The sequence below is a fragment of the Sphaeramia orbicularis genome, chromosome 9 (assembly GCF_902148855.1).
Source record: "Sphaeramia orbicularis chromosome 9, fSphaOr1.1, whole genome shotgun sequence".
NCBI lineage: Eukaryota > Metazoa > Chordata > Actinopteri > Kurtiformes > Apogonidae > Sphaeramia > Sphaeramia orbicularis.
This window is the reverse complement of record NC_043965.1, coordinates 5,181,217-5,201,199: the sequence shown is the minus strand read 5'-3', so window position 1 is coordinate 5,201,199 and position 19,983 is coordinate 5,181,217. Positions and strand designations below refer to the sequence as shown.

The window sequence follows — 19,983 nt, the reverse complement described above, 5'->3', positions numbered from 1 at the left end:
TTTCTGACAATATATGGGATCTAAGCCTTCCATTACGTGTCCTTTACATATTTTTGTATCTTGTTGCATCATTAACCTTCTTGTTTGGTCATTTTCATGTAACACAGAAAGTAGGGGTCACTGGTTGAACACAAAATATTTAAATGACAGACAGTAGTAATTAAGTAATAAGTAATTACCTACCCAAAAATATAAATTTGGTGTAATTTTTTTTTTTTTCTATTGTTATTTAAGTTTTTATTGATTTTATCATATTTTCAGTCATTTACAACAAGGCAAAAAACAAAGTGAAAAAAAAAAAACACTTATGCACATATATACATACATTTAAAGCATGTACATGAACACAAACATATATACATAATTAAATTGTTTTGACCAGATGTGAACCTTCCCTACCCACTGATCCTTATGGTGTGCATCATTTTTGATCCTGTTCCTTGTAATGGCCTCACATTTCTCATCTGTTTTAATTAGAAAACGCATTCACATTTCATAGTATTTCCATGTTTTTGTTTTTTTTTGTTTCCTGTCGTTGTGTGGGATCTGACCCTTCCTTTGTGTGTCTTTTTCCAGAGTGCAGTCCAGACTGTCAGCGCTGCACGGCCGACCTCCAGACGGGCATCGGCAGCGTCTGTCTGTGGTGTAAAGAGCCCAGGACTTGGCTTCTGGGCGACCACTGCGTCCCTGATTGTCCTCAGGGTCATTACGCCTGGCATGGAGCCTGCATGAGTAAGAAGTCCACTTATACACAGTGTAGTCCAGGGTCAAAGGTCAGCCAGCGACTGTCCAGAATATTAAAGCTGCCAGAAAAGTCCCACTGATGCTTCTGATGGGTTATTCACCCGTCAGATGCGTCGAAGGTTCTTTTTCTTCGGGGTCATTTGTCGACCTGGTTGGACGATTCTGTCTTCTGCTGATGATGACAAACACAGCAAATCCTGGTCTGAAAGCCAAACGTCGCAGATATATTAAGCTTTTTTACCTTTACGTTTTAGTTCAGGGGCCATATTCAGCCCAAGGGGTTCAGACCAGTAAAATAATAGAATATAACCTATAAATAATGTCAACTCCAAACTTTGTCTGTGATTTAGGGTGAAATAAAGTAAAACTGTGCAATTTTAACAATATTATGTCTCAGATGTAAAATGTCCCAAAATTGATTTTAACCCTTTCATGCACGATTTATGAGAACCTTAATCAAGATTTTTTTTTTTCCTGAGTGTTTTTATTCCTCTTTAGGCTTGGAAAAAAAAAAACAAAAAAAAAAACAGAAAACAATGCAATTAAATTTTTTTCATCAACCTATTTTTCATGAAGTTACAAAAATGTCCACTCAGCTGGACACCATGTGTTAAATTTTAAAGGCCAAGAAATATGCATTTACTGATATACTGTTAACTATTAAATAAAAACATTTTAATGCTGCTAATTTGATGTTTTCTCACATTTTTATCATACTCTAATACTAGTTATTACTTACTTTATTGAAATAATATGCAAAAAAAAAAAACTTTTTATTTAAAAATGCAATAAATAAATAAATAAATAATTCCTGTTAATTGCAATCTAATAACAATTTGCTATTTTTTTTTTTGCACTCAAACAAATTACTGCAGATCAGGATTATCTAGAACAGTCAAGTTATAGTAATGGTATGAACGTCAGTGGATGGGATGGTGCATAAGTGTCCACTGTGTTGGCTGATATGGAACTAAAACAACAAAATCCATGAATATACAAGAGAACAGCTGGAGAAGAACTGTCCACTGGAGTGACCACTATGCATGAAAGGGTTAAATAATAAAACAAATCCGCCGGCAGTCTGCCTCAGTTTTGTACACGGGATGTCCTGACATCATCACACAGCTGGTTCTGGAACATATGCATGTGCAGTAAACACCAAAACAAACAAGAAACTAATGGAAGAGGTAGGGTTAGCTATGGGGTTAGCGAATAGCAGCTAGTGCGATTAGTGGTTAGCACGATTAGTGGCTAGCGCATTGACACACCATCAAATGGTATTAAATAACACGTTAATGGATGAAAATGCGTACGTATAGCAGGCCAAATGCAATAAACTGGCGTCACATACAACACGATCTCAGGAGCTCAGTCTGTCAGCTGCATCACCCAGAGCTTAAAGGTGCGGCAGACTTTCATGACCAAGTTTTCATGAAATTTGTAAAACCTCAGTCATACCCTCAGTATCATGAATCTGTCTGTCTGTCTGTCATTACTCAGCTGAATCTCTTACATTACAGTGAACAGTTTCTTAGTTCCATCCACCAGAAACAGACCATGTGTTTACAAACAGAGCCTGGAGGGAACTCAGGCATCTTCGGAATTTTGTCGCAACATGCATTGTGGGAAACGGAGGTTCACGCAGCTGCCTGGCTGCGACAGCGGCAGTACAACCATATTATGATATTATATGAATGAAACAAACGCGATGCGGAAACGGCTGAAACAAGAAAACAGCTGGAGGAATATGCATAGAGGGAAGGGAGCTCCGGTCGTTTCCACATCGTGTCTTTAGCAGCTGCTGTTGCTAGGTGGCTGCACAAACCTCCATTTCCCAGAATGCATGTCGCGACAAAATACTGAAGATACCCAAGTTCCCTCCTGGCTCTGTTTGTAAACACATGGTTTGTTTCTGGTGGATGGCACTAAGAAACTGTTCACCGTAATGCGAGAGATTCAGCTGAGTAATGACAGAAAGACTGACAGATTCATGATGCTGAGGATATGACTGAGGTTTGACCGATTTGGTGAACAATTGGTCATGAAAGTCTGCCTTGAAGTCACCTTGAAGGATACAGTGCAGAGTCAGCCACCAGCTGCAAACCAACGCACACTGCTGTGGCTCACCAAACTCCTGCCAAGCATGGATGAATGTTTAAAACTTAACCCTTTCATGCACGAATTATGAGAACCTTAATCAAGATTTTTTACCTGAGTATTTTCATTTCTCTTTAAACATAAAAAAAAACAAAACGAAAAAACAATGTAATTGAAAAATGTCATAAAAAATAAATAAAAAGATAAAATAAATAAAAATAAAAAAAAAACATTTAAAAAGTAACAATAAAATATAATAATAATAATAATAATAATAATAATAATAATAATAATAATAATAATCAGCTGGACACCATGCGTTTAATTTTTGAAGCAAAGAAACATGTATTTACTGATAAATTGTGTGAAAACTCTGGGGGGGGGGGGGGGCTTGTGCTTTTGGGGGTTTATGCTCAGGGGAGATCTACACAAGGTTACCAATTCATGTCAGAAAAGATATGTAGTGTCTTAAAACTTTCATAAAGATATGTGTAAAAAAAACCCACAAAAAACACAAAAAACAACAAAATCCATGAATATACAAGAGAACAGCTGTAGAATAGCTGTCCACTGTAGTGACCAGTATCCATGAAAGGGTTAATAAATGTGAAAAAGATGTTTTAATGTCTGCATTTGTCATTCTGTCTTGCAAATCAGACTGGAGTAGATTATTAGGATCCTTGCACACCTATAGATTGAAGCAGAAAATATGATGAATCACATCAATTTGAATCAAAAATTGATTCTGAATTGAATCGTAGCCCCAAAGATCGGAATCGAATCGAATGGTGAGATAGTAAAAAATTCCCACCCCTAATCTTCATTATAATTTTTTGCGTTTCACACATTCATCCCTCGGGCCGGACTGGACCCTTCGGTGGCCGGTTTTGGTCCACGGGCCGTATGTTTGACACCTCTGCTTTATCCATTCAGCAGGCGTGTGCTCCATCAGGAGGATACGGGCTGCATATTTCCAGCGGCTGCAGAAGGACTCCTCAGATTTACCGGCTGATAGTACCAAATCCCCCGATTGTTTCAGCGCTCACTTTAAACCTCAGCTGTAAACTGTGCAGAGGTTCGAAACAAAGGGCCGTGAGCTGGGCAGAGATTTGGGGATTTGGAGGAGGGATGGAGTTTGAGAGAGTCTGTATTAGTGTGTGAGCGGCTCCACAGACACTGACGAGTCCAAACACTATCCTTAGGATTATTTATCCACAGTCTCATACATAAATGCCCAGAATTTACACAGACTGGAATTTCCCGTTTTTGGCTTCATGCTTAAAACATCATATTCCTCTTTTTTTTTTTTTTTTTTTTTTAGAAACCTGCATAAACTTCTTATCCAAGTAGTAAGAAACTTATTATTTAGATTTTATACAGCACATTTCACTGGTAAAAACTCTAATAAGTAAAAAAGTAAACAAATTAAAAAAAAAAAAAAAAAAAAAAAAAAAAACAGCATAAATAACAAAAAATAAAAGTAGCACAATAATTAATGTTAAAACTAGCTGAAAAATAAAAACAGGAATAAATCTTTTTCTGCTCATGCTTCATCATAGTTTGTTTCTGCATTTATATCACAAGTAATGAAAGAGAAACCCCACTTCTGTTAATGAACATTGGAAAACATGAAGAAAATTGCCTCCTATTTGTAATAAAAAAATAACATGGTCTGTTTGACATTAAACTTAAAGGTATAAAGTAATCACTGGACATGGTTCCAGTAGAACTGAAAAGGAACAATGTTAAGATCTGATGCTTTCAGTCCAACACACAACAAATACTTAGATTTAGTTTCATTGGCTTAACCATAGTAAAGAGTTTAGACTAAAAACTATAAAGTTCGGTGTAAAAGTTTCCCGCCTTTAACCTTCCTCTTGTGTTTATGTAGTCACCGACCCATTTTAGGTTTTAAATGCAGAACAGAACCACATAAAATCTGTGTATTGAACAAGGCTTTTTGACTTTGACAGGAACCTTCATTTCAGAAAAAGTAATACAAATTTAGTTTTTTCCACTAAGTTATGAAATGCTCTGGTTGAAATTAGGACTTTTGTGTTGTTAGGGTCAGTTTCGACCCAGTTATAACTAGAAAAGTACTCTGAAAACGCAGATCTCCGCCGAGGCAGATCAGTCCACCACCAGCCCCCAACACTTCCTGATCACCACCAAAATGTAATCATTTGTTCCTTGTGCCAGTATCAAAATTTCCTGAAAATTTCATCAAAATCCTTCCATAACTTTTTGAGGTGTCTTGCTAACAGACAGACAAACAAACACAAAATCTGCCCAATCCGTTCTTAATTATGTGGTTATAAATAAAAAAAATAAAGCCATAGCATTAGCTCATATACAGCTATAGTATAAAGAAAATCAACCGAATGGTGATGCGTTCAAGTGTAAACAGGCAAAAACAAAAGCTTCTCATCACTTTTATCCAGCTAACCCTCCTTTACTTCATTTTTGTCCTCGTCCTCCTCCTCCTTTATTGTTTTCATCATCATCGTCATACTTCTTTATGGTTTTTATCATCATCATCTTCTTCATCTTCTTCATCTTCATCATCATGATCATTTTCATCTTCTTCATTTTTTTCATCTTCATCTTCTTCCTTTATTGTTTTCATTGTCATCATCATCGTCATTCTTTACTTTTTTCGTCATCATCATCTTCTTCATCTTCATCATCATGATCATCTTCATCATCTTCTTCATCATGATCATCTTCATCATCTTCTTCATCGTCTTCTTCTTCATTGTCTTCTTCTTCATCATCTTCATCATCTTCTTCTTCTTCTTCATCGTCTTCTTCTTCATCATCTTCTTCTTCATCTTCTTCATCTTCTTCCTTTATTGTTTTCATTATCCTCCTCCTCATGTATTGTTTTCATTATCATCATCATCGTCATTCTTTATTTTTTCGTCATCATCATCTTCTTCATCTTCATCATCATGATCATCTTCTTCATTGTCTTCTTCTTCATCATCTTCTTCGTCATCATCTTCTTCATCATCTTCATCTTCTTCATCTTCTTCCTTTATTGTTTTCATTATCATCATCATCCTTCTTTATTTTTTTCATCATCATCATCATCTTAATCTTCATCATTATCTTCATCATGTTCTTCTTCTTCGTCTTTGTCTTCTTCTTCTTCATCATCTTCATCTTCTTCATCTTCTTTGTCTTCATTTTCTTCCTTTATTGTTTTCATTGTCATCATCATCTTCTTCTTCATCTTCCTCTTCATCTTCTTCTTGTTCATCTTCATCTTCCTCTTCTTCTTGTTCATCTTCTTCATCTTCCTCTTCTTCTTCATCTTCTTCTTCTTCTTCATCATCTTCTTCCTTTATTGTTTTCATTATCCTCCTCCTCCTCGTTTATTGTTTTCATTATCATCATCATCATTCTTTATTTTTTTCATCATCATCTTCTTCATCTTCATCATCATCTTCATCTTCTTCATTGTCTTCTTCTTCATCATCTTCTCCATCATCTTCATCTTCTTCATCTTCTTCCTTTATTTTTTCATCATCATCATCATCTTAATCTTCATCATTATCTTCATCATGTTCTTATTCTTCTTCTTTGTCCTCTTCTTCATCTTCTTCTTCATCTTCATCATCTTCTTCATCTTCATTTTCTTCCTTTATTGTTTTCATTATCATCATCTTCTTCTTCTTCCTCTTCATCTTCTTCATCTTCCTCTTCTTCTTCATCTTCTTCTTGTTCATCTTCTTCATCTTCTTCTTCTTCTTCATCTTCTTCTTGTTCATCTTCTTTTTGTTCATCTTCTTCATCTTCATCTTCTTCTTGTTCATCTTCTTGTTCATCTTCTTCTTGTTCATCTTCTTCTTCCTCTTCTTCTTCATCTTCTTCTTGTTCATCTTCTTCATCTTCTTCTTCTTCTTCATCTTCTTCTTGTTCATCTTCTTTTTGTTCATCTTCTTCATCTTCATCTTCTTCTTGTTCATCTTCTTGTTCATCTTCTTCTTGTTCATCTTCTTCTTCCTCTTCTTCTTCATCTTCTTCTTGTTCATCTTCTTGTTCATCTTCTTCTTGTTCATCTTCTTCTTCCTCTTCTTCTTCATCTTCTTCTTCTTCATCTTCTTCCTTTATTGTTTTCATTATCCTCCTCCTCCTCCTCCTCCTCCTCCTCCTTTATTGTTTTCATTATCGTCATCATCATCACCTTAATCCTGTGGCTCAGCTGAAATCTATAAAATCCTCCGTCAGACTCAAACATGGGGAGGACAAACCTCTGGGGTCTCATTTATCCGTGCGAACGTTCCAGTGAACACACATGTAAAACACACACGACTCACAGAGATATATAAAGACTGAACGCAAGCGACAGAAATAGCATGTGAAATTACAGAGGATTCACATGTAGAAAAGATGAGATATTCACGCTCTCGTATATAAATATGGACTCAATCACACACTGTATCAGCTACGTACGCTCCTGTTCGAATGCATTATTCACACGATGGAAAACATGAGTATCATTTATCCTGGTCAGCCTGGAAATATAATGAGAAATCTGCAACAGCCAATAAAAAAAACTGTTTAAATGAAGCAAAATATAAATCAGGGGTGTCAAACATGCGGCCTGTGGACCAAAACCCACCCACCAAAGGTTCCAATCTGGCCCTTTAGTGCAAAAATGACACTGAAGATATTAACAATGGGGTTGGACTGGTTTTAGTTCAGGTTCCACATACAGACCAATAGGATCTGAAGTAAAATAATAGAATAATAACCTTTAAGTAATGACTCCAAATTTTCTTCTCCCCCCCCCCCCCCCCCCCCCCGATCACCATCAAAATTTTATAATTTGTTCCTTGTGCCAGTATCAATCCGTCCATAACTTTTGGAGTTATCTTGCACAGGGACAGTCAAACAAACCAACGCCAGCAAAAACATAACCTCCTTGGCAGAGGTAATAATTCCACAAAAGCCCCCGCGGGTTGAAAAAAATCCAACTTGCGCGACACTACCAAACCTTAAAGTGAAAATGAAACTTCTAGATGCTTTCCTAATTCCTCTGAGCCCCCCACTGTTGTGCAGCTTTTCCCTTTCTTTGGAAACTTTCATTTGAGGGGGAAGGATGTTTGCTGAACCCCCGCCCCCTTAGAACTGGGCCCAGATCAGCCTGATGGTGTGACTAAATCCGATCTTCTAAAAAATGCCAGATCGGCAGCCGATACGATCTTTAAATTGGATCAGGACATCCCTAATAATTTGTAAACATAAATATATTCATAATCCAATGTAATATTTTTGCGCTAAAACCGAGAAAACCATGAGCCTTTTTTACCCCCGCCAGGAGGTATTGTGGTCACTTTGCTTTGTGTGTTTGTTTGTTTGTTAGCAACTTTACGGGAAGACTATTCCAACCATCTTTACCTAATGTTACCCACAGATAGGTCTAGGCCCTGGGACCAACCCATTAAATTTTGGGCCAAGTAGGCCAAAGTTCAAGGTCACAGCAAGGTTACAAAATCTCACATTTTCCTATCTGTCATCATTGAGCAATTTTCCAAAATTCATAAAAATTCCAAACCACTCCGATTAGCCTCCAATTTGATCCACCTGTAGCTTAGAACAATATCTTGTATCTGGTGCAAAATTGTCCACATCCACTGTGGAATGTGGACTCTGTGGACATTTACATTTAACATAGAAAATCCCATTTACGACACATTTTTCATTAGAACTCAACAAATATTCCATCCATATTCCATTTTAAATATTTTAATAAAGTTTTTCCCAGGCTTATCACAGATTTTCCCAGGATTATCTCTAGACCTGCTGCGGTGGTCCTGCCTCTCTCCTGCCTTCATCATCATCACTCACCTATCCTCAACTGCCTCCATGTGTCTCCCCCTCCCCCTTCTCCCCCAGTCTCTATCTCTATTGCTCCCTTTTTTCTCTTTCTTTACTCTCTCTCTTTAACCCCAACTGGTCTTGTCAGTCGTCCATCCTCCAGGAGTCTGGGTCTGCTCCAGGTTTCTGCTGTGAAAGGGAAGTTTGTCCTTCCACTGTCACCAGTCACTAGTGTTTGCTCCTGGAGGATTCTGTTGGGTTTCTGTAAATTGACTTAGTCTGGTTTTGACCAACTCTATATATAAAGTGTCATGAGAGAACTTTTTTGTTGTGATCTGGGGCTATATAAATAAAATTTGATTGAGTGATTTGATTGGCTTTCCCCTGTAAGTCGCTTTGGAAAAAAGCGTCTGCCAAATGCATAAACATAAACATAAATATTGATTGGAATTGAATCTAATTTGACGGACACATGACTGGTACCAAGCTTCAACTTTTTCTGCTGTATGGAACAACCTGGAAACTTTAATTTAAAAAGAAACAGTCGATCCACACATGCACACCATTCGGGGTGCTTGGCGGAGGTTTGCGTTCCCTGAACACTTGTTATTATTTGTAGTTTATTATGCTTTTATTTTACTGGTCCGACCCACTGGAGATCAAACTGGGCTGAAAGTGGAACCTGAAAGAAAATGAGTTTGACACCATTGAGTTAAACTGACTAAAAATGACTTAATTCAACTGTGTTTTTTGATGTTCCGCTTGTACATTTTTCTTTTATGTTGTCATAATTATAAAGCGGGTCTGGTTTGGAGACGTGGCTGGTGGTGGTGGTGGGGTGGGGGGTGGAGGATGATGATTACGGGAATGATTAGGCCCTTGATAGTGATTAGTGGGACTTATGAATATGTATTTTTTTAACTCAAGAACGTGGCTTTAATCAGAGTTCGGATTTTCTGAGATTTTTGCAGATTTTCAGCATCAGGGTCGATGGTCTCTGCCTCGCTGATTACACACATACTTATATTTAACTCTATTATAATGTTTATTCTGGAAATCCCCAGAATCTGTGTTCATTCTTTAAACGTAAAATTCAACTGTGTTTCTTTTTCCCGGCCTTATATTTTCTTTACGTGCTGCCTCGCTGACCTAATTCCCCCACGTGGAAAATTAGATTTATGTTAATGAAGAGGAATGACTTCAGCGCTCCTGTTTATTTTCCCAGGGTGCCATTCGTCATGCGAGGCGTGCAGCGGGGCGGGGCCTCTCGCCTGCACCTCCTGTCCCACCCACAGTGTTCTGTTGCCGTCGGGTCTCTGTGCCACCGAATGCCCGCTGGGTTACTATGACAACGGTCACAGGATCTGCCACGGTAACGATCACCTCGTCACAACGTAACTAGTTTGGATCTGTAATTGAACAGCCTGAAGAACTGAGAAAATGGTCCTTAAAGCATCAGAGATGTGAATTTGACTGTTACATTTAGGTTGTGTGGCGTGTTTTATGTCTGAATTTGACTAAAAAGGGAAAATCAAGTTAAGGGAAATTCAGTTAAACCCTTTATAGGGCACTCATGGAAATACTTACCTTAGTGTGTTTTTGGAGGACTAAACAACACTTTATTACTTTTGTGAAATTAACTGATTAACTAATCGAACTAAAACTCATAGATGCATATTTTAACAGTCGCTCAAAATAACACTGTCTTATAATAATATAATAGTTGCGATCTGGCGCTATATAAATAAAATTTGATTGAGTGATTTAATTGGTTTTCCCCAGTAAGTCGCTTTGGAAAAAAGCATCTGCCAAATGCATAAACATAAACAACATAATCATGTGCTGCATCAGCTGATAGTTTATGTAATACAGTTGCGGAAAAAATGATTAGACCATCAAAAGTCATCAAAAACAATGGTTATGTAATCCAGTACTAACTCCTGTTTGTATCATGTGACTAAAACACACAGAAAAGAACACATGGAATGCCTAAAAGCACTGTTTTTGTCAGTACAATGCCATTGATATTGATGAAAGAACTGAAGTGATTTTGGTTATTATCAAGAAAACATGGAAAATGTGTAGATATCAGCTCTGAAATTAAACTACTATGAGCTATTTTTTGTTGTTTTCATTATATTTGTCCAAATAAATGGACCTTTAGTTGGACCAGCCATTAAAATGAACAAGAAATTGAAGAAAACAAGGGTGGTCTAAGAATTTTTTTCCGTGACTGTAGCTCTGTTAGCTTAGCTCTGTTAGCTTAGCTCTCTTTTTAGACTGAAAACAGCCACAGTGCAACCACGAATCACCTGTTTTCTGCTCAGTTTGTTTACACTGGTCTACAATTTTTTAGAAATGATTTGCTTCAGACATTAAATGTGCTAAATGTTACGTATTTTAATAAGATTAATTGGAAAATAAATGACAAAAGTGCTGGTTTGCTGATGTTTTCAAGGTATATGATGAAGTGTTATTACACATATATATTGGTTTATGTATGTTTATATTATAGTTTTATAAATCTTCCACTAAATAGAACCTGTAAAGTGAATGTATTCTAATGTGCAGACAGTGTTTTGAAGTAGATCTTGTAGCTCTGAGACAAATATTCCTTTAGAGTCAAACCCATTCTCTCGTTAATTCTTGAATTTCACCTTTTGACCCGAGGCTGTACCTTGGAAACTTCAGCCAACCAGCATTTTTGACTTGATTTTTTTTTTATTTTTTTTTATCAGTGACTCTCATGTGGTAAAATGTCATTACTTTTATTCTGGAAGCATTTTCCTCGTAGACCAGTGTTATCAATAACTGAACTAAAGACCTGTTTGAATCCAACAAAGTCACAACTGTCACAGTTTAGTCTGAACCATGGATCAGGAAACAGCAACTTAGCAAAGATAAGTCAAAGTCAGCTTTATTGTCAGTTTTCTCATGTGTACATTGCATACAAAAAACTGAAATTGCAAATCCCCAAGGCCCCATGGTGCAAAATGAATATAGTAGAAATAATACCAAAAGTAGAAAAAAAAATACAGCTAAATCCCAAATATCACTAAAATAATCACTAACTTTACAACTTGCAGTGAGAAATGACTTGAAATGGTGGGAATCAAGGCGTTGGAATAAATAAATGATCTTTATTCTTGTGTTGTGCAGCACTTTGGTCAGCTTTGGTTGTTGTAAAGTGCTTTTTGTTTTGTTTTTGTTCTTTTTAGTTTTTATTAATATCTGGTAAGATAAGTTGTAAATGGGAATTATCATATTAGTGTATATAGGAAAAAGATGTGTGTTATTATTATTATTATTATTATTATTATTATTATTATTATTATTATATTCACACAAAAATAATAATTGCTATATAATGATCATAAGGAATAGAAATTGGGGGTAGGAGTACATATGTTTTTACTTCTTCCTACTCCTTTTCGAGCATGTATAATTTAATGTCATTTGTTTTATTATTATTATTAATAATAATAATAATAATAATAATAATAATAATAATAATAATAATTTACTATTTTTTATTTATTTATTTATTTATTATTTTGTTGTTTGTTTGCTTCTCAATCATTTATGTACCAGTACTTATATTTTGTTGGTTGATTTTTGTTTTGATGTCACTGTCTATATGTTCAAAATAAAGATTTCATTCATTCATTCTTTTGAAATAAAAATGGATTGATTGATAAATGTACTTTCCTAAATTCTAGGAATCAGAAGTTTTTGCCAGTATGGTTGTGAAATAGGCTGTGAAACGGGCATTAAATTCTGTTCTGTGTCTCAAAAAGACTTAAACTGAACTTGTAGAAACCCTGAAAACTCTGCATTTTAAGAGATGAAAATGGCCGAATACACCCGTTCCTTCAGAGTAGAAGGTAGAATAAAACACCATCAGTCCATGGATCGCTTGTTTATACCATCCTGTTCTCCAAAGCCTCATTAACCTGGTATTATGGGATGTCAGGTGTAATGCTTCCTCTCTGACCCCACCTCCTCGCTGACCTTTGTGTCCGCAGCCTGCGACAGCCAGTGCCTGACGTGCGACATGGCGGGGGTGTGCACGTCCTGCCGCGACCCGGCCAAGGTGCTGCTGTTCGGGGAGTGTCAGTACGACAGCTGCGCCCACCAGTACTACCTCAACACCACCACCCGGGCCTGCAGAGGTACCAGCCGCTCACCAAACATTACACACAGACATAAACCTGCTGTAATGATCAACGCCATTAACAGTTTTAGTTCCAGTTGTAATAACAAGCGTATATTCACAGTGCACTGTATGAAAAAAGAAACATTTCCCCAAGAGGTAAAGCATTCTGGAGCTCAACTTTCTCTAAAACTGAGTGGTCAAAAGCATGGACATTACCATATATATGATTTTTATTCATTTGTTTCATTTGGTATTGGTTTATTGTTCTTATTTGTTGTTTTTAATTGTACAGCTTTTTATATTTTAATCTATTCTTGTATTTTATTCTTTTATTTAGGTTTTATCTATTCTTCTGTATTTTTTTATTTTTTTTTAATTTTTTTTTTACTGTTCTATATCTTTTAATCTATTCCTGTATTTCACTCTATTATTTTGGTTTTTATTTATTTTTCTGTACACCACTTTGGTCCACTGGGGTTGTTTTAAAGTGCTTTATAAATAAAGTTGGATTGGATTGGGTGTAAATACTGTATTACGAACAAAATTAGAATAATCCATTTCAAGATTTTACATAACGTACAGTATATCCTGCCAACGCTATTTTATCTCGATTTTCTGACATTGAAGAAATATGTAACTTTTGCCATTGTTATCCTGAAACTACTTTACACTTATTCTTTCTTTGTGTACTCTTCTGACTTCTGGTCTAAAATGGAAAACTATATCATGTCTAAAAATAATGAAACTATAGCTATAACATCTCAAAATGTATTTACATATTTTGAGCATGACATTCGTAATTTAGAATTTATTGTAATCTGATTATTTTATTTGGAAAATTTCATATACACAAAAATAAATGTGCCAAAACACGCCCAAATTTTAAAGTGTTTCTGACCAAATTTGAGAAAATATGTTAAATCTATGGAATTTATCTTTAACAAAAAAAGCGCTAACACTAGCAAATTATAAAGAATTCTTTAAAATGGACTGAAATACTCTCTGATGCATTTTTTTTTTTCTTTTGTTATTATTTTTTTGTTTATTCTTCTTCATGTCTCTAAGTCTTTGCATTATTTTCATTTATTTGTTTTGACATTTTGATGTTTCTTCAAAATTTCTCTGTCTTTTATACCTATATATTTTCAATAAAGTTGGGGAAAAAAAAAAAGGTATGACCCGCTCACCCAAACACTGGATTCATAACCAGGATGTTTTAAAGTCTTTGACTGAATTTGAAAAGTATATTAAATCTATGGAATTTATCTTTAACAAAAAAAAGCACTAACACTCTGGCAATTTATAAAGAATTCTTTAAAATGGACTGAACTTACTCTCTGTTCTATTTATTTATTTATTTATTTATTTATTTTTCTTAGATTTGTATATTTTAAGTTTTTATTATTATTTGTTTGTTTTTCTTTGTGTCTCGAAGTCTTTGCATTATTTTAATTTATTCGTTTAGATCACAGGTGTCAAACATACGGCCCGAGGGCCAAAACCGGCCCACCAAAGGGTCCGATGCGGTCCATGGGATGAATTTGTGAAATGCAAAATTTACACTGAAGTTATTAACGATCAGTGACGTTAAAATCATTTTAGGTCATTTCAAACTAAAGTGGGTCAGACCAGTAAAATACTATCAGAATAACCTATAAATAAAGAAAACCACAAATTTCTCTTTATTTTAGTGTAAAAAAAGGTAGAATTATACAAATATTTACATTTACAGACGAGCCTTTTACAAAAAAATGTGAACAACCTGAAATGTCTTAAGAGAAGTATGTGAAATTTTACCAACATTCTGCCTGTTACTAAATGTTTTGTGTATTTGTAGATCCAGTGGGATCTGTAAGCCATGATGTACATGTGTAAATGATAAACTATGGCGTAATATTTTTAAAATTGCACTTATTTTTTAAAAGAATTTTCAGGTTGTTCATATTTATTCGTGTTATGTTCGAGTACAGTTTGTAGATGTAAACATTTTCACTACGGAATTTGACTTTTTTCACTCAAAAATATAAGAAAAAAAACTTTGGAGTTGATATTATTTATCAGTTCTTATCCTGTTATTTATATTATTTTACTGGTCCGGCCCACTTTACATCATATTCGTCTGTATGTGGCCCCTGAACTGAAATGAGTTTGACACCCCTGGTTTAGCTGCTTTTTCCTTTTGACATCTTGATGTGTGTTCAAATATATATATTTTCAATAAAGTTAGGGGAGAGAAAAAAAAAAAACAGGTACGAGCCGCTCACCCAAACACTGGATTCATAACCAGGATGTGTAGCGCGGCCTTTATGATATTCATAAATTACTCCCCATCCATATTGCATGTTGCGCCGTGTTTATGGACTCCATCGATCAAGTAATAAAGTGTGGGACCAGATATGCTAATGCTAAACACTGCATGCATGTTTGAGCTCAGTTTTACATCTTCCATCCACTGCACGAGACGAACGAGCCTCAGAGGATCCATGTTAATGCTCTGGAACTTCCACTTTCAGTTGGAATGACTTTATCATATACATATAATTATGCACTAAAGCGCCGCGGCCACATCCTGTCACCGAATTGGACTTTATCAGCAGCTCATATACATATAAAAATAAAGTCTTCAACAGGTTTAACCCTTAAGGACACAGAACTAGTTTTTATCGACTTCCAAATGATTTTTTCCTCTAAATCTAATCTTTTTTATGTCATTTATCACCATCTATTATATTATCTTCGGCATTTTGCATATTTTCAGTGAAAATCATGTATTTTTTATATTTAATTGATCGTGTCGGTGTTCATGAGTAAATTTAAAGTTTATTATATCAAAACAGAGAAAATCGAAGAAAAAAATAAACGAATCCAACCTTAGTTTGGTTTTATTTTGATCATTGTGATGGATTTTTTTAATTTTATTTTTATGTTTTTGTTCATTTTGTTTCCTATTTTATACTTTTTTCCTTCAATGTCGTTCAGTTTGTGGCTTATTTCGTTCATGTTACTTATTATTTTTTGTTTTATTATTAATTTTTGTTTATTTTATTGATTACTTTGGCTGTTTGTGTTCATTTTGTTGCTTTTTTTATTTTCATATCAGTAAATTTTTTGCTTATGTCAGTGGTTCTTAACCTTGTTGGAGGTACTGAACCCCACCGGTTTCATATGCGCATTCACCGAACCCTTCTTTATTAAAAAATAAAATATGATTTTTTTCAAATTCAAGACACCGGCATATGTTTTACTGGTGCACAAAATGAACCATGCATTAACATCACTGTGCTCAAAGAACAAAACCAATACAGTGCATGAACTTACAACAAATTACATACCTTTTCACAAAGACATGACCTTTTTTAGTATAACCACACTGAAATGGTTTTAATTTGTAACCTTATGTGTTCCAATAATGAACTTATTGTATTTATGCTATTTATCATTTTTAACATTTTAACACACACCCATCACCTAATTTCCATCAGGCTACAATAATAATGAATATTTACTGCAAATCAGTGTGACTTCTGCTGTCGTGTATATGTACAGGGGTTGGACAAAATAATGGAAACACCTTCACCTCAAGATGATAATGCCCCAATCCATACAGCTAGAATTGTTAAAGAATGGCATGAGGAACATTCTAATGAAGTTGAACATCTCGTATGGCCGGCACAGTCCCCAGACCTCAACATTATTGAGCATTTATGGTCAGTTTTAGAGATTCAAGTAAGACGTCGATTTCCACCGCCATCGTCTCTAAAAGAGTTGGAGGGTATTCTAACTGAAGAATGGCTTAAAATTCCTTTGGAAACAATTCACAAGTTGTATGAATCAATACCTCGGAGAATTGAGGCTGTAATTGCCGCAAAAGGCGGACCTACACCATATTAAATTATATTTTGTTGATTTTTTAAGGTGTTTCCATTATTTTGTCCAACCCCTGTATGTGTAGGCTGTCAGGTCAACCTGGTTTTCATTTCATCTCGCTCTGAACTTTCCGAACCACGCAATTTTGACATAAAAAAAGATAATTGCATGTAGTGTATAAAAAAAAAGTTCTCGTTATACTCCTTCAGTATTTTTGTGATCGTTGTTTTATTACGGCACTAGCTCGGCTTTAGCGTAATACGATTTCTCCATCCGCCACGGTGCGTCGGTCGTCACATGATTGTAACTGACCAGTGCGGTGACCGAAAAATGTAAACAAATGCCACACATGGCTGCCTCCGTGGTTAACAGGAAGTAGCAAAAGTCATAACAACGATGTGGAAAATACTCAAATAATTCATCGTCAGACGAGTGGAAGAGATTATAAACACTTCCGGATGTGTTGTAGTGCTATAAGCAACAACAATACACCGCGTATATTGGATGTCAATCAGAGAAAGAGTCTCCGAAGCCGTTTGTTTACATACACAGACCTAGCCCGATACACACACCTGACTAATGAGTGGAGTGTGTGTCTTCCGTGTGTGACCTCCGCCGAACCCCTGAGACTGACTCACCGAACCCCTAGGGTTCAATCGAACCCAGGTTAAGAACCACTGGCTTATGTTTTCTTGTTTAGGATTTTTTAATTTTTTAATTTGATTTTAGTCCTTTTTATTTATTATTTAATATAAACCCAGTGTGTCCATCCACTGTCACTGATTCAACTCCATGGGTTTTACTGGTGAATCAATGTTGTACGGAGCCTCTGAACGTCCAAATGGGTCATATCCGATGACCATGAAAAGATGAATAACTGTATTTTACACCAATTATTTCCATGTATTGATCGGATTAGTGGATCAATGGGTATTAAACAGTTTAGATCAGTAGATGGTTTTGGTTTTGAGAGTTAAAAGAATAAATACAGGGTTCTGGAAACAATGAACTCTCCTCATTTTCAGATATTTTGCTTATTTTCTCCTCACTTTAGAAATATTTGTTCACTTTTATGCCAAATTTCAAGGTTTTTAGGTTCTTTTTCTTCCCCTTTATCAAGTATTTTGCTCATTTTATTCTCAATTTACATTTTTTCTACATTTTATTCTATGAATAATTGAAGTAAAACTGCATTTTACACCAATTATTTTCATGTTTCAGATCAATGGGTGTAAAACATGTTACATCAGTAGATGCTTTTGGTTGACGGTGAATGTTTGGCTCATACTTCTCTAAACCCACTTTTATTAGTCTTTGGTTCATTTCTTTGTGTATTTGGACCCTAATAGTTCATACAGTTTGAATTTGAACCCTCCAGGTGCTACAAAGCCATCTTTATATTCATTTGGGCAAAAATCGAGTGGATTTCTACAACCAGTTTTAATTCCTGCTTATTTTGTTACATTTTATAACTAGATACGTTACAACATTTGCACATTTAAGGTCCAGACTTCAGACGAACATTTCTCCAGTTCGACATAATTGTTAATCAGCAGCAGCGGTTGTAGTCCAGACTGAAAATATGTCCAAACTTGGAGCCCATTCCCTAAAATGTTCAGTTGTTGGTTGAACGGGACAGAGTAGCACAGCCAGTAACCTGGAGGGGGCGGGGCCTGAAGTGGCTCATGTGCATTTAAAGGGCCAGCGCTCCAAACCACCTTTCTGGTGTCATTACTCAGAAATAGGGCTGAAGATGGACCTGTGGAGTTGAATGAATGAAGAATTCAGACCCAAGCAGAGCATTTACAGTTTATTGCAGTGTTTTTCAGCCATGGGGTCACCTGGAATTCAAATGGGGTCGGCTGAAATTTCTAGTAATTGATAAAAAAAAAATTTAAATTACTAATAAAAATCTATGGTGAGTTGACAGAGACAATCCCAATACATAAAAGAAAAACTGTGAGTGTGAAACTGCAGCGCTGTGGTTCTGTTTATCTGTCAAATGTTCATTGTGGTCAGTTTCAGATGCTGCAGCTCTTTCATAATTCATAGTTTGAGTTCTTGTTTGTTCAGTATTAATTGTCAGCCTTGTAAATCACAGCTGGACTGACTGTACATATCCTGACCAAGGAGAATAAAATTCTCACTTTGTGCAGTAATCTACACCTGGCTTTTCTGCCTCCGTCCATGATAATATACATTATATAGACTAAATGTCCTCTAAAATTAACGATTATTTGCAATATTGTATAGCAAACTATTACATGATCAAAAACATATTAATTTTAGCAAAAACAATGTCTGGGGTCGCCAGAAATTTGTGATGTTAAAATGGGGTCACGTGCCAAAAAAGGTTGGGATCCGCTAGTTTATGTAGAACACAGGGAAATGTTTGAAAATGCATAATTCCATTAAAAAAAAAAAAAGCCAAATATCGCTGCTTTAAGTAAAGGTGAGAATATAAACAGCTACACCGGCTTAGCACAGATACGACTTTAATTCATCATTTCATGTGAGGCTTACTTCGCTGAAACGTCACCACACAGACTTCTCTTTATCAGCAATTTGCTTCAGTGTAATAAGATTTTTCCAGGAATCACGGGCCCCCGAGGTGAAAACACAGCGTCCCGTGACTGTTTCAGGATTAGCAGCTAAGCTACTCGCTAGCAGCCAGATACAGTTTGATTTCCTATGAGACGCCCGTCAGAGCCTCCCACCTCGACAGGTGGTTCTACCCATCCAGTGTACGCTCCGGTGTTTATCCCCCCAGCTACCCTAGCCTCCACCTGGATAATCCACTGAACCCTGGCTGAACTCGGAGGGTTAGAAAGCAGCACCGGCAGCTGCTCTCGGCAAACATGAAGGGCTTTGAGGAACCTGTGGGAGCGCCGGTTCACATCCACCAGAACTGTGGACGTTTCCTCAGAGAGTCTCTTCGAAAACCCGTCAGCGCCGCCGTAAACGACACACATTGGCTTCGTTTTATCTGTGATGTGTTTGTCATCTGAGGAAGCTTTAATTTGTGTTTTCTCTGCATTTCAATCCTGACAGAAACCACACAGAAGCTTTAATTTCATATCACTTCACCGCTGATGTTTTTCATTTCTCTGTCGATGTGTAGTAATGTTTACCTTTAACCTCCTGAGACCCAGACATGCATTTTTGTCCTGTTGGGGACAAGAGTTTCAGAGATTTATTTAAAATCAGCAACAAACAGACAAAATCCTAGCCACTGAAAAGAGCATTCCATTGAAAAAAGTAATATGTAAAGCAAAAAAAATGCTGTCCACTGA

General features: G+C 36.1%; 1 protein-coding gene across 1 annotated transcript in view; it reads left to right on the top strand.

Moving 5' to 3' along the window:
• Nucleotides 1–19,983, top strand: part of fras1 (Fraser extracellular matrix complex subunit 1) — a 1,008,712-nt gene that overhangs the window by 531,749 nt on the left and 456,980 nt on the right. The window contains exons 20-22 of the mRNA XM_030143455.1: nucleotides 577–732; nucleotides 9,893–10,039; nucleotides 12,693–12,839. Coding sequence (XP_029999315.1) covers nucleotides 577–732; nucleotides 9,893–10,039; nucleotides 12,693–12,839 — 450 coding nt within the window. The remainder of the gene's footprint in view (nucleotides 1–576; nucleotides 733–9,892; nucleotides 10,040–12,692; nucleotides 12,840–19,983) is intronic.